This window comes from Oryctolagus cuniculus, chromosome 1 (assembly GCF_964237555.1).
Source record: "Oryctolagus cuniculus chromosome 1, mOryCun1.1, whole genome shotgun sequence".
Taxonomy (NCBI): Eukaryota; Metazoa; Chordata; class Mammalia; order Lagomorpha; family Leporidae; genus Oryctolagus; species Oryctolagus cuniculus.
The window spans coordinates 32,593,034-32,607,866 of NC_091432.1; the positions used below are offsets into that span (position 1 = coordinate 32,593,034).

Consider the following 14,833-nt stretch of genomic DNA (forward strand, 5'->3'; position numbering starts at 1 on the left):
TCCTGGCTGCTCCACTTGTGATCCATTCCCTGCTGAAGGCCTGGGAAAGCAGTAGAGGATGACCCAAGTGCTTGGGCCCTGCACTCACATGGGAGATACAGAAGTTCCAGGCTGCTGGCTTCAAATCAGCCCAGCTCCAATTGTTGTGGCCAGTTAGGGAGTGAACCAGTGAATGGAAAACCTCTCTCTCTCTCTCTCTGCCTCTCCTCTCTCTGTGTAACTCTGACTTTCAAATGAATAAATAAATCTTTAAAAATAATAATAATAATAATAATTAAATGCAGTCTTCCAAGTTCCTGGCTGAGGTCTCCCTTCTTGACACTCCCTCTACAGGCTCTTACCCCATTGCACACTAATGGCTCCCAAATTCACACCTAAAAAACTATTATCTCCCTAGAATTCCAGACTACTTTGTTCAACTTAAGAGTCTCAGGCCTCATTGCAGACCAGTTGGATCAGCGTCTGCACGTTAACAGGATCTTCAAGTGATTCATCTGCACAGAAAAGCTTAGAAAGCACTGGGCCGGTTTCTAGTGACCGAGGGAATGGGAGTTTATTTTTTTTCATTACTGTAGCCTCAGAACATTGTCACATTGAATGAATGAATGAACAGATGAACTATGGCAGCTATTTTGCCTGGGATTCCACACTGAAGATGTATGCAACGGGTTGGAAAGCAGCACAAAAGACATCCCAAGTCAAAAGGTCTCTCCCAGACAGGTTGGGCTAGATTAGTGATCCCTGGCTATTAGCAAACACTTCTTTCAAAACGCAAATAAATTCCCCCAGAGCAACGCACTCATTCACAACTTCCCGTGGTTTACTTAAATGAGATAATATTCTTTAAAAAAAAAAAAAAAGCATTTGAAAGGCAAACAGTGAGAGGGGAAGCAACAGGGAGAGGAGAGAGGAAAAGAAAGAGAAGAAAAAGGAGATCTTGCCAGCGCCGCAGCTCACTAGGCTAATCCTCCACCTAGCGGCGCCGGCACACCAGGTTCTAGTCCCGGTCGGGGTGCCACATTCCTTTCCGGTTGCCCCTCTTCCAGGCCAGCTCTCTGCTGTGGCCAGGGAAGGCAGTGGAGGATGGCCCAAGTGCTTGGGCCCTGCACCTCATGGGAGAAGCACCTGGCTCCTGCCTTCGGATCAGCGCGGTGCGCCGGCCGCAGCGCGCCAGCCGTGGCGGCCATTGGAGGGTGAACCAACGACAAAGGAAGACCTTTCTCTCTGTCTCTATCTCTCTCACTATCCACTCTGCCTGTCCAAAAAAAAAAAAAAAATGAGATCTTATGATCTTATATCCTCTGGTTCACTCCCCAAATGGCTGCAACAGCTAGGTTTTGGCTAAGCTGAAGCCAGGAGCCAGGAATTCCATCCAGGTCTCCCACACACGTGGCAGGGACCCAAGCATATGGGCCATTTTCTGTTGCCTTCTCAGGCACATTAGCAGTCAGGGCTCAAATTGGCACTCCAATGTGGGAAGCCCACGTCACAAGTGGCAGATTAACCCACTGCATCACAACACTGGTCCCTAAATGAGATAAAATTCTAACATCTAACTGAATCAGCTGGCTCCCTCTGAGGGAACTGGCTCAAATTTAACAAGTTCCTATTCTGTGCTGCTATAACAAGCAACAGGAGGAACTAGATAAATCAAGAACACACACATGGGCGGAATAAGCAGGCAGCCCTGAAAGACCCTGCAGCCCTTACGAGGAGGGCACGCCCAGGGCAGTGGGGGGTGCTGGCCATTCCTCCCTACATGAAGAGCACCGTGCTCTGGCCACAAAGAACCCATTACTTTTCCTCCGCTTGAAATGTCACCAACAACCCAGCCAACCTCTCCCTACCCATCCCTCAATGTCCCCACACCCCCAGAATTAACTGCTGCCTGCCTTTATTAGGCATGATCACACAGCATCAGAGTTCAAGGGTGCACATCAGCCTCTTCAATTGGGGTTTCCACAAACTGCCTTCTCCTTTCACCTCTGCATCCCCTCCCCCACCACAGCACCTGAACAAAGGGAATGTTGTCAACTTCCACCATGTAGGAATGTGGAGGAAAGGTACCAACAGTGGAATACCTGGGAATGTGGTAGACATTATGGAAGACAATACAGAGATGCCTCAGGAATCTAAAAACAGATATACAGTATGACCCAGCCATTCCACCGTAGGAATTCACCCAAAGGAAATTAAATCAGCATATGAAAGAGTGATCTTTACCCCATGCTTATTGCAGCTCAATTCACAATAGCTAAGATATGGAACCAATCCAGATGTCCAACAACTGATGACTGGATAATGTGGTATGCATACACTGTGGAATACTACTCAGCCATAAAAAAGAATGAAATCCTATCTTTTGCAACAAAATGGATGCAATTGGTTATCATTATGTTAAGTGAAATAAGGCAGTCTCAAAAAGACAAATATCATATGTTTTCTGATATGTGGCAGGTAATATAGAATAAAAAAAAGTACAGGAATGAAATGGTCACTTTGGGACATGAGTGTCATTTCCACTCGTGTTTATACTCTTGTGGAACTATGCTGTTCCTACTTTTTACTTGTTGAATATTATGATTAGTGGTGAATTAAGCCTGTGGGTATACAGTGGACTAAAATTATGACTTTACAAACATTGATGAATTGAGGGGAGGGAGGGGGATTGGAGGAGAGCAGGAGAGTGAGGGAAGTGTGGTTGTCTTTTTGAAAGTGTAGCTGTAGAATGCATGAAATATGTTCTCTTTATATTAATAAAAATTTAATTTCTGCATGTTACAAAACAGCTAGCATTCACTGAGCATCTACCGTAGTCCAGGCACTGTTGTGAACACTGTAACATGCATTAACTTGTGCCATACAATGATTATAATCATTGTTACAATCCCCATTTCACAGATGAGGGAACTAAGGCCCAGAGAGGCCCAGGCTGCATTGAGTACGGCACCTGCCCTGAAAGGAACGAGTGCTGGAGGTGCACAGACAGGCCTGCAGGACATGTATGCAGCATGAACTGGAGGGAAGATCAGTAGTCAAGAAGATGGAGAAAGCAAATTTGAATTTGACCATTTTGCCTGGAGCCACAGTCGCAGAGGAGAAAAGACAGTGTTAGCCCTCACTGCTATAAAGAATCCTCTTTAAAAAAAAAAAAAAGATTTATTTATTTAAATGAAAGTCAGAGTTACACAGAGAGAGGAGAGGCAGAGAGAGAAAGAGGGGTCTTTCATCTGCTGGTTCACTCCCCAATTGGCCGCAGTGCCAGAGCTGCACTGATCCAGGAGCCAGGAGCTTCTTCTGGGTCTCCCACGCGGGAGCAGGGGCCCAAGGACTTGGGCCTTCCTCTAGTATTTTCCCAGGCCACAGCAGAGAGCTGGATCAGAAGTGGAGCAGCCGGGTCTAGAACCGGCACCTATATGGGATGCCAGAGCTTCAGGCCAGGGCGTTAACCCACTGCGCCACAGCACCAGCCCCTACAAAGAACCTTCTTTCCCACACCCAGAACAGATGTTTCTGCCTTGGAACAAGGGTTCCATAGAGATGGAAGCTGGGCCAGGGAGTCTGAGGGAGGACTCGGAAGACAACAGACTTTGCTGGGTGTGGAAAAGAAATGGAACTGTAATTCCTCAGGAATATAAAAGCTGAGGACATTGGGTGGGGTGGGCGGAGGGAGGCTGCAGGCGCTCCAGGACACAACTGCCATAGCTTTTTTCCAGTAGAAATGTTTTTGACCATTTTCACCCACGACAAGAGTTTGGCTTCACTGGAAGAGCAAATGCCATGACTGTAGCAAGCTAACACTCCTAGTAGCATCTTCATCGTCACAGGTTTGAAATCTCAGCAGCAAGACCCCTTCTGCAGTGAGCGGCAGTGCCAAGCTGTAGCCACCCCTCTGAAAAAGTTCCAGACAGGTTTGTCTGTTGAGTGGCAAAGGTCCCCAGAAAGTGTCCTCTCTTCTGCTTCCCGCCTGACTTTTTTTTTTTTTTTTTTTTTTTGACAGGCAGAGTGGATAGTGAGAGAGAGAGACAGAGAGAAAGGTCTTCCTCTTGCCGTTGGTTCACCCTCCAATGACCGCCACTGCTGGCGCACTGTGGCCGGCGCACCATGCTGATCCGATGGCAGGAGCCAGGTGCTTCTCCTGGTCTCCCATGTGGGTGCAGGGCCCAAGCACTTGGGCCATCCTCCACTGCACTCCTGGGCCACAGCAGAGAGCTGGCCTGGAAGAGGGGCAACCAGGACAGAATCCGGCGCCCCGACTGGGACTAGAACCCGGTGTGCCGGCCCCGCTAGATGGAGGATTAGCCTATTGAGCTGCGGCGCCGGCCTCCCTCCTGACTTTGCTTCTTCCCACAAAACCCACTGATGCAGGGCTTGCACACCCTGCGCTGCCTCCAGTGGAAATCCGAGAAGGTAAGACTGAGGGCGTTAACGTCCAACTCTTCCTCAGGGAGAAAAACAAGGGGTGCAACTGAAGCTGCAGCAAATCCACAGGAAACCATGGGGCTCAGGCTGTGGATCCACAGGTGGGCTGGACCACAAGGAACTGGTTGTCAAGGGCAACGGCACCCAACAAGCACACAGGAAGCAACAGGTCACCCTCAGGAGAAGGGGAAAGATGCTAGGACTTGGAGAGTGACATCCACTTTCAAGATTTTTCCATCATCTTGATCAAAGCTTCTTTCCTACTGTGGTCCCCCGTTATCACCACACCAGGGACACCAGGGACACCAGGGACACCAGGGACAAACCCAAAAGATACAGACAAGAAGTCTCCTATGCGGCGGCTCTGGCTGTTTGAGAAAAGAACCAAGCAATGCCACAGGGGGCTGTAAGCATCTGGGTAGGAAGGTTGGAAGGGAAATGGGACATTGACAGCTGATCGGATGTAATCACTTGGCATCAGCCTGAACAGGAACAACACAGGAAAGCCAGATTTTACTTCTCATTGCCGACGACGGAACAGTTTCACCACCAAAACGAGTATCCCATAAACAATTTACAAATATGTCCAGGAGCTGGTATATTGCAAACAAAAACCCGATGCGTGTCTCTGAGCTGATGGATAATAAAGGGTTACAGGTATCACACTCAGGATTACCTCTTCACACATCACTGAAAACTGCTGCAGGTATTAAAATCCAGGCTGAAAATCCTCCAGAGGCCTCCCTCCTGCATGAAGGCTACTGAACTTCGTAACCACTATAATCACAGCGGAAAACTCCTTGACAGTGACTTAGGCACAGCACTCAAGTGGGTGACCCTTCAAGTGAGTCCAAGGAAAGTGAGCTTTGCAGTAAGCTAAGACAAGAAAGATTTTCAACCTGAAATCCTTTTATCTGAAACTGTGTGGAATCCTTTTTCATCTGCTTTGAGGAAGGGGCACACCAGGAAAGAGGTCCTCACTGGTCCTTCCCAAAAAACCAAAGGAACACCTTGCCCAACGGGAGAGCCGTCTTCCTTGATGAATTAAATGTAGCAAGAGCCCAGAAATTTCATCGCAAACACAAAAATCTGCCTTTCATAGGTGCCACAGGAATCCTTCCTATTTCAAAGACTTGCTGACTGCACCGTGGAAGTTTGGACTGGCGGTAGCAGAATAATTCCACCATCACTACCCCCACCAGTTAAAACAGATCTCTTTATATCGCCCGAGAGACTAAAGAAATCTATTTCCCGGGAGCTGCTGGGAGTCTCCGAAGGGATCAGGATCCTGCACACAGTGGGTTATGCACTTGAATCCCTCGGCAAGGTGCGAGCGATCATTTAGGTGTCCCCAAAAGAAGGGGGCCCCTTCATCAACACGGAAGCGAAACGCTATTTGCGAGGCCGGCATGGAAATTGCCTTCAACTCTAGCGTTCCATGCAGTTAAGACACCGTGGCCCGTCCACAGGGAGACCAGGAGACAGACATAGATCGAGTGGCCATCCACACCCTGAAAGGCGTCCTGCCTAAAGCACATCCCTTTTCGGGTGTCCCAAACACACCGTGGCTTCATCCACACGGAGCGTGCCTGCGGGACCCCCGGGAAGCATCTGCAACTTGTGCGGAGAGAAGACGCGACGCGAAGGCATCTCTTTTCTTCCCCGCCCAACGCTGCCTTCCCCGGAGACAGCTTCCCAGGCTGCTGACAGTTCTCCCGCTGCCACCGCGGCAAAGCGCAGGGAAACCCTCAGCGCCCGGCATGCAAACCCTCCAGCCACCGCCCCCCGGTCGGGTGCAGGCCCCGACGGCCGGCCCGGCTCCTCTCGAAACACCCGCGAGCGCAACCCCCGCCCGGGGCTTACCTGGATCCGCCCGGCTGTGCTCGGCAAGGGCCGCCAGCAGCAGGAGTCCCAGCAGCAGCCGCAACAGCGGCGGCGGCGCCGGCGCATCCTGGGACGCATCGGCTCCGGGGCCCCGCGTGGGTCCGGGGCCCCTCACGGCCGGGCAGCGCGCGGCTCCTGCGCCGGCCCCGCCGAGCCCACCACGCGCACGGGACCGGCCCCGGCGTGCCGGCGCCGCCGGCCCAGCGTCGCTCGGGCTCCGGGGCTTCGCCGCCTGCAAAGCCATGGGGATTCTTCACACATCCAGGCCGCTGCCTCGCTCCGCACCGCGCCGGGGAGCCCAGCCCTCGGCGCCCCGGTCCTCACCGGGCATCTCCCGCCATGGCCCGGGCGCCGGGTGGCGTGACTGGCTGGCTTGTCCTGCCGCCCCTAGGGCGGGCTCCGCGGAGCCCCGGCTTCACTGGCGCAGGGGTCCGGGCTGCATGAGGCGGCGGCGGGCGCGGGCCGGGGTTCCCACGGAGCCTGTCGCCGCGCGTCAGCGCGCCCCTGGCAGCAAGGGTGGGACGGGCGCCGCCCGGGGCCCCCTCGCCGGGGTCGCCTCCTGCACACTGAGGCGGCGAGGCTACGAGGAGCCGCGGCTGGCGGCGGCGGCGGCGTGGCGCGCTAGGTTCCTTCCCGCCCGCCTCCGGCTGCTGCCTATCCGGTCCGCTCTCGGCGCAGGCTGGCTGGGCTCAAGGCTCCCGGGCCGCGAGTGCTGCTGCAGCTCCGAGCGGCGCCTCATTGACAAAGGAAGCACGTAGCCACCGGAGCGGCGAGGGAGGCGAGGCCGGCGCGCGCGCGCGCAGCCCCGCGCGGAGCCACGGCGCGCCCCCAGCTCCCGCGCGCCCGGCCGGCCCCGGGCCCAACAGAGAGACCCCTGCCGGGCGTTCCCGGGCCGCGCGAGTCTGCACCGGAGGCTTCCCTCCGCCGCTTTCCCCGTCAGCCCCCGGCGACGAGCAGGGCAGGTGGGCCGTGGGGCCGGCGGGCCGCGGAACGGGGCAGTATCCGGCCCTTTCAGCTGGGTTTGGGAAACGCTCTTTGTGGACCAGCGGGCGCGCGCGCCGCTGCTTGTTGGCTCCTTGGCGGAGGGGGCGGCCGCACCTGCCTGCCCCGCTTGCCCCTGAGGAGCTGGAGCGGCCGCGGCCGGCTCGCCATCAAAGGCTGGATTGCAACGCGCTGTCAATACTTGTTGCAGCCATACTACGGGACGGCGCTGAGACGTCTCCTCAAAAAAAAAAGCCCCTCCTCGCACCAGGGGGAGTTAGGCATCGTGACATCCACGGGACGAAAAGCTGAACCGACCACCCGCTTGTGCCCCTGCCAACTCGGTGGCCTTCAGTGAGGTTCGTGAGCGCGCCTCACACCACTCAGCCAGTTCGGACAAGGGGTCCCCAAAAAGTTCACGGAGAATTCACGTGCGCTTTTCCTTCCTTTTTTTGAAGCTCGTGTTTGCTGCATTGGGCGCTGGGGATACAGATGGGGAAGAGAAACACTCCTCCCTGACAATCAGCAATCCTGGCGGACTGCCTGTAAGTGCCAGGGCCTGCCAGACGCCCGGGCTAGAGCCACCAACAAGGATGCATGGCAGCAAACAAATACCAGGGAAATGTCAGACAGGGGTAGGTGCTACAGGGACGTGAGGAGAGGGAATGACAAAGGTGTCGGCGTGGTAATTAGGGGAGAAGGGAGTGTGTACGCAGATCTGAAGGAGGGCAGATCTGAAGGAGGGAACAAGCCACAGTAGCACCACAGATAAAGGGAACAGCGGGGGGCAAAAACCTGGAGGCAGAGCCGGGCTGGTGTTCTCCGGGCTCAGCAAGCCACGGGGGGGGGGGGGGCTGGAGAAGTGTGAAGTCACAGTTACTGTGTATCTGTAAGCTAGGATTCACACCGTCTTTCATCCAAGACACTTTTCCCCACGGTCGGTCGCATGTTCCTGTGTAATACAGGAACCCTAATCTAAAACTCTGAAACCTAAAATGCTTCAAAGTCGGAAACTTTTTTGAGTGCCATGATTTTCAGATTTGGAGCATGTCAGATGAGGGATGCTCAGACATGAAATTTGCAAGAATATTCTAATATCCAGCAAACTCTGAAATCTGAAAACTTCTGGCTCCAAGTACTTCAGAGACACTCAACCTGCACTTTGATGGGGTTGTGCTGTGAGCTTGCCCTGGAGTTCCATCAGTCCTGATGCTCTACATTGTTTTGAGAGACTTGCAGTCTTGTTGAGACCACAAAGAAATTCTTGAAGTCAGTGTGAGACACTGATGAGAAAGGCAGTCCCCAGCCATGATCTGGGCAGCATCACAAGACAACAGGAATGGTCATCTTGAAGCCGCAATCCCAGGGACAAGGAGACAGGGCTGAGGGGTGCTGGCAGGCTGGCCCTGCCAAGAGGGACTGACAGCAGGGTTCCCAACAGCATAGATTTTAAGGACCAAGGAACAAAGTGGGCTGAGCAGAGCTGGGAGGAAGGCAAGAAAATGCAGGATTGGAGATGTGGGGCTGCTTGTTCAAAGCCCAGAACTTGTATTAGGGAGAAGTAGAAAGCAGGGGAAGAGAGGAGGTTGAGGCCAATTTGTGGGAGGCCTTAGATGCATTTAGGCTTTTCCCCAAAGGGGAAAAGGAGGAGAAACGGAGAGGGGAAGTTAGCTCACTCTTGGGACCAGCAGTCCTGTAGCAGGCTCTAAGTTGAGAGCTAAGGACGTGGAAGTGCAAGCAAGCGGGGTGGAGCAGGTGAACCCCTTAGTAGCCACAAGCTCCCCCGCTCCCCTAACAGTGCTTTCCTGCCCCTGGACTACTGCAGTGATGATGGGATGCAGAGAGGGAGGGGCTAACTGGGAGCCAGACAGGTAGTCTGGGTTCACATGGGAAGAGAAGAAAGTTGCCGGCCGGAGAGACAGGAAAGACCCAGAGGGACAGAGAGGCAAGGCTCACCTACAGCTGAGGTCCCCATGGGAGTTTAGAGAAAAAGGAGAGACTGGGGGAGTGCGGGACGGGCAGCTGCCTGCCATGGGACTAAGAGATAGCAGATGCTGCCTCAGAAAGATCTCTTCTGTGTGGAAATGGGATTTTCCCTTCAGCATGTTTTTGAGCAGGCTCAGCCAAGAGTCCATCTTATTAGATCTGATTTGGCAATTGCAACCCTCTGAAGTCTCTTGAATTGCTTTCTAGCTTGGGGTCTGTGAATTCATCTCTGTCCCTTCCCCACGGGTCCCACAATCTAGTGAGAGGAACAGACACAGACAGCAGTACCTTTAGAGCAAGGTGCTGAGTGTGTGACGGAGATGTCGGCTCATCACCTGTCGTCATGGGATGGGGGAAGGAGTGGCTCCTTCTGCCTGGACAAGGAAGAGAGGTGAAAGAAGGAAACAGTTAAAGTTGGAGCTTGCCAGGCACAGCAAGTGGCAAGGTAGAAAGACATGAAAGCTGGCAGCAGTTCTTAAAGAAGGGGAAGGTGGGACCAGTGCTGTGGCGAAGTGGGTAAAGCTGCTGCCTGCAGTGCTGGAATCCCATGTGGGCATTGGTTCAAGTCTTGGCTGCTCCACTTCCGATCCAGCTTTCTGCTCTGGCCTGGGAAAGCAGTAGAAGATGGCCCAAGTCCTCAGTCCCCTGCACCAGCATGGGAGACCTGGAAGAAGCTCCTGGCTCCTGGCTTCAGATCAGCACAGCTCTGGCCATTGTGGCCAATTGGGGAGTGAACCAGTGGATGGAAGATCTCTCTCTCTCTCTCTCTCTCTCTGTTTCTCTCCCTCTCTCTGCCTCTCCTTCTTTCTCTGTGTAACTCTTTCAAATAAATAAATAAATCTTAAAAAAAAAAAAAAGAAGAAGGGGAAGGTATCTGGTGGGTGGTGGGGTGGCACGGAGGTATATAGGGACATCCTGCTTCAAGGCAGGAGGTCCAAGTTGGAACAGATCCTAAAGCCTGAGAGACCAGGTACTGAGTCTGTACCTTCCCTCCTCCAGTAGGAACAACTCTGGAATGGCTTTCTGCTAGAACAGGAAACTTGAGTCCTTGATTGATGAGTGTACAGACTGAAAATTTACTTCCATTTAAATTCAGACTCTGGCCAGTGCTGCTGTTCACTAGGCTAATCCTCCGCCTGTGGCGCCGGCACCCCGGGTTCTAGTCCCGGTCGGGGCGCTGGATTCTGTCCCAGTTGCTCCTCTTCCAGTCCAGCTCTCTGCTGTAGCCCAGAAGTGCAGTGGAGGATGGCCCAGGTCCTTGGGCCCTGCACCCGCATGGGAGACCAGGGGGAAGCACCTGGCTCCTGGCTTCAGATCAGTGCAGCACGCTGGCCCCAACACGCCAGCCGTAGCGGCCACTTGGGGGGGTGAACCAACGGAAAAAGGAAGACCTTTCTCTCGTGCGCACGTGCGTGCTTACTGTCTAACTCTGTCTGTCAAAAAAATTAATTAATTAATTAAAAAATAAAAATAAATAAATTCACGTTCTACCATCTACCGGCTGTATAACTTTTGGCAAATCACATCATCTCCATGTATCTCATCTCTAAAACAGGAAACATAAGAGTAACCCTCCCTGGGTTGTTTTAAGGATTGAGTTGGTACATGTCAGGCATTTAGAAGTATACACAGTAAGCATTTACTCAATCTTATTTTATATAACAATTGCAACCCTCTTGAACTGTAAACCTTTTGTTCATTTTAGTCTACCTAGCTAAGGCCTTGGGGCTTGTGTGTAAATTTACTTGGATTGCTACATAGCTTTAAAAGGCCAGTGTCTCAGGGCTGGCACAGTGATGTAGCAGGTAAAGCTACTGCCTGCAGTGCTGGCATCCCATATGGGTGCCGGTTCAAGTCCTGGCTGTTCCACTTCCCATCCAGCTCTCTGCTATGGCCTGGGAAAGCAGTAGAAGATGGCCCAAGTCTTTGGGCCCCTGCTCCCGCGTGGGAGACCCAGAAGAAGCTCCTGGCTCCTGGCTTCAGATCAGGGCAGCTCTGGCCATTGTGGCCATCTGGGGAGTGAACCAGCAGGTGGAAGACCCCTCTCTCTCTTTCTCTGCCTCTCCTTTTCTCTCTGTATAACTCTTTCAAGTAAATAAATAAATCAAGTAAATAAATAAATCTTTTTTTTAAAAGCCAGAGTCACATGCAAAGCCTTCTGTTGGATGGGAAAGATCAATTTCTGGGCAGTGATTTTAGGGCTTTGATGGAAAATTCTGCCATTACCATACAGGAGAAATACCGGGGCTTCTGCTCTCCATCTCTTCGCAGTAAGCAGATGTTCTCCTCCTCTAGTCCTACTCTGGCTGATACTCCTTGCTGGTACAAAGCTCAAGTCCACACCTGTCGCTCCCCGTCTTCGTGGAGGAACGACACAGGACCCTGCGCTGTTCTTTCGTCTGCTCGGCCCTCCCTGGGTTTGCTGCTGGTTCTTCCCGGGTTGGCTACCGACCCTTCCACCTCCGTGGAAGGGCGGTTCCCCCTGCCACATTCCCCACTTCCGCGGGGGAGCGGCACACCGCCGGCCGGCTCTCTCGGGGGCTGCACAGGTGTTCCCCTTAGATGTTCCTCGTGCATGTTGTCTCTCTCCTCCTTTATAGTCCTCTTCCGCCAATCCCAACTCGGCTGCCCACACGCTGAGTACGCTGCTCTCCTCCAATCAGGAGCAGGATCAGCTCCTGGAGGTCATCACTCAAGTTGGCAAGAGGCAGCTGCGTAGAAGCTGTTTCCTCCTCTCCCAGCGCCATATGTGGGAGAGCAGATGCATAGAATAAGTCTTAATTCCAGTAACTTAGTTTAGTCCGAGTTGCTCCCAGTTGCTCCCCACACACACCAAACTCCCTCTTTCAGACACTGGGTACTTTTCCAGGTCCCGGGCTCCCTACCATGAGCAAGGCCATCCCCTCACTCTCAGAGAAGCCAGTGAAGGAGGCTATGGGTTCATGCGGAGGAGAGTGCTGAGAGAGAAGGCTGCAGAGGCAGCAAGGGGAACCTGCTGTGCTGAGGAATTTAAACTCACCTATATAAACCAGGGTGGCCTAAAGGGCCATGGTATGTATTTCAGGCAGCGTATAGATTCCTTTTAAAAATGAAATTTCAAACACTTTTCTTTGCTTTCCATGTCATGGAGAAAACACTGGATATACCTGGGATGGGACATTCCCCGGCACTGCCTGCACCTCACTGCCCTGCCCTGGAGCAAATGCTTAGCACAGTGAGGTGGGTGCCCTGCAGCAGAGACTCGCCCAGAGGACAAACAGTTGCAGTTGAACTAATAATTCAGAAGCCAATAGGGACCCACGGGAGAGGATTGCTTTATTATTGTTATTGATTTTCATTTATTTCAGTAACAGAGAGGGACAGAGAGAGATCTTCAACTGCTGGTTCACTCTCCCAAATGCCTGCAACAACCAGGCTGGGCCAGGCTAATGCTAAGAGCCCTGAACTCAGTTCGGCCTCTCATGTGGGTGGCAGGGACCCAAGCACTTGAACTATCACTAACTGCCTGCCAGGGTGTGCATTGACAGGAAGCTAGAATCAGAGTTGAGCTGGAACTTGAATGAAGGCACTTGGATGTGGAATGTGGCAAACTGAGGAGTGGTTATCTGCACCAAACACCTACTCCCGTGGAAGAGTTTTAGAGGAAGAGGGGTGACTGTGTTTCAGGAAGACCACTCTCCACTGGAGGGGTGAGATCCAGAGAGGAGCCCAGTTGAAAGGAGGCTGTTGCAGAAATGTAGGTCATCTTTGTTTTCCTTTTCCCTTACATTTCAACCTCTTTTGCTCAGGAAGATCTCCCCAGGCCCGGGACAACAGGTCCAACAAGAGGATGAGGGCATCCAGTAAGACCAGCCCCAGCCCCCAAGTCAATGAGCTAATCACAATTATCACAGCAGTCCCTAGAGTAACCCAACAACTCCATGTTCTTGGACTTGAACTCGACTTCTGTTCAAAACATTTCAACTCCCCAAGGTTTTGGCTAATTGTCCTCTAGATCCTTTACAGAGAAGAGGCAGTCTTTTTAATATTATTAATCACCGAGTACCAATTTGTTCCATTAATATTTCTATTGCTTCTTGGGCTCATCCAATAGCAGGAATATGGACCAGCATTTGGCACTATAGAGCAAGCTTATTTGTACTGTGACTCTGCCTTCAAGCTCTTATCTTGCTTTGTTAAAGCTCTTTCTTAGTCTTTGTAGAGGGATGGGAAGGACTAGTATTGGATATTGAGAAATGTCAGTGATTTCAAACCTGGCTTCAAGTTTTATCTCCGTCACCTAATAACTGGTAATCTTGAGGATATTTTAAAACTCTACATCTTGGTATCCCTTTAAGAAAACTGGAGTTACCTACTCAAGATATCAAGATGTCTACAAGATAAATAAAAACATGTGCCCACATGGACACTTTTATACAAATATCTGTAGCAGTATTATACACAAAAGCCCCAAAGTGAAGACAACCCAAATCTCTATCAACCAATGAAAAGATAAAATGTGGCCCAAAAGAATACCACTCATCCATAAAAAGGAACAAACTACTGATGCATGCTAAAGCATTGATGAGTATTAAAATTATAAATGGAAGAGGCCAATCACAAAAGGGCACATGTTCTACAATTCCATGTCCAAAAAGAGCAAATCTAGAGATAGAAAATAGAATGGAGTTGCCTGGAGCTGGGAGAGGGGAAGAGGAGAGTGACTGTAAATGGGCACAGTTTCTTTTTAGGGTGATAGAAATGTCTTAAAATTAGAATGTGGTAATGATCATACAACTTGATAATTATATTAGGACACACTAAATTATACACTGAAAACTAATGAATTCTATGTTACCTAAATCATATCTCAAGAGATACTCCTTGCACAAGATGTCCAATAAACTTTAGAAATTATTCATGAAGTCCTTTGCAAAATAATAAATAAGAAGAAATGAACTTTATACAGAGTTCATTTTAAAGTTCTGTCATTTTTGAAAATCCCATCAGAAGTTTATTAGAAACAACACATATGTTAACAAGGATGTCAGCCCCCAGCAATAAATGTTAACTCCCCTTTTGTTTGCCAAACATACTAATTTATAAGGAGGCCCAATCGATACATTTTCAGACTACACACAATCTTTACCCCTTTACAGACAATACGCACAGTAATATCAGCACCTCCCCTCCCCAGCACCTGCTATGTGCCTGATGGCAGATACTTTTTGTATATTCACCCTGTCACATTTATCTTTGCACAAGGCCCGACTTAAGCCAGCGTTCTCATCTTTATTCATTCAACAAACCTTTATTGAGCACCTATTATATGTTCAACCCTCTGCTCTCTAGGGCTATGAAGACGAGTAGGACCGAATCCCTATTTCAAGGGGCTCCAAATATAGCAAGGAAGGAAGAAACAAAATTATAATTATGCCATGCATGAAAATAACATGAGGAGGGGGATATAATACCTCTTCCTAGGTCAGAGAGGCTAACACAGGAGGTTATACTCCACTTGGGACAGGACAAGGAGACAGGACAGACAAAATAAAGAAGGCATTTCTGCCATGCAAAGACA

The 14,833-nt window shown here is 51.1% G+C and overlaps 2 protein-coding genes across 4 annotated transcripts in view; one reads left to right on the forward strand and one right to left on the reverse strand.

Annotated features, from left to right (window-relative positions):
* KIAA1549L (KIAA1549 like) overlaps nucleotides 1-7,379 on the reverse strand; it is a 319,252-nt gene extending 311,873 nt beyond the window's left edge. Inside the window, exon 1 of one of the 3 annotated variants that reach the window (XM_008269586.4) lies at nucleotides 6,286-7,379. In XM_008269586.4, coding sequence (XP_008267808.2) covers nucleotides 6,286-6,550 — 265 coding nt within the window. In that variant the 5' untranslated portion in view covers nucleotides 6,551-7,379. The remainder of the gene's footprint in view (nucleotides 1-6,285) is intronic. The other 2 variants (XM_002709213.5, XM_017345847.3) reach the window with 2 other exon arrangements.
* Nucleotides 1-14,833, forward strand: part of CD59 (CD59 molecule (CD59 blood group)) — a 684,742-nt gene that overhangs the window by 362,616 nt on the left and 307,293 nt on the right. The gene's annotated exons all lie outside the window — the stretch shown is intronic.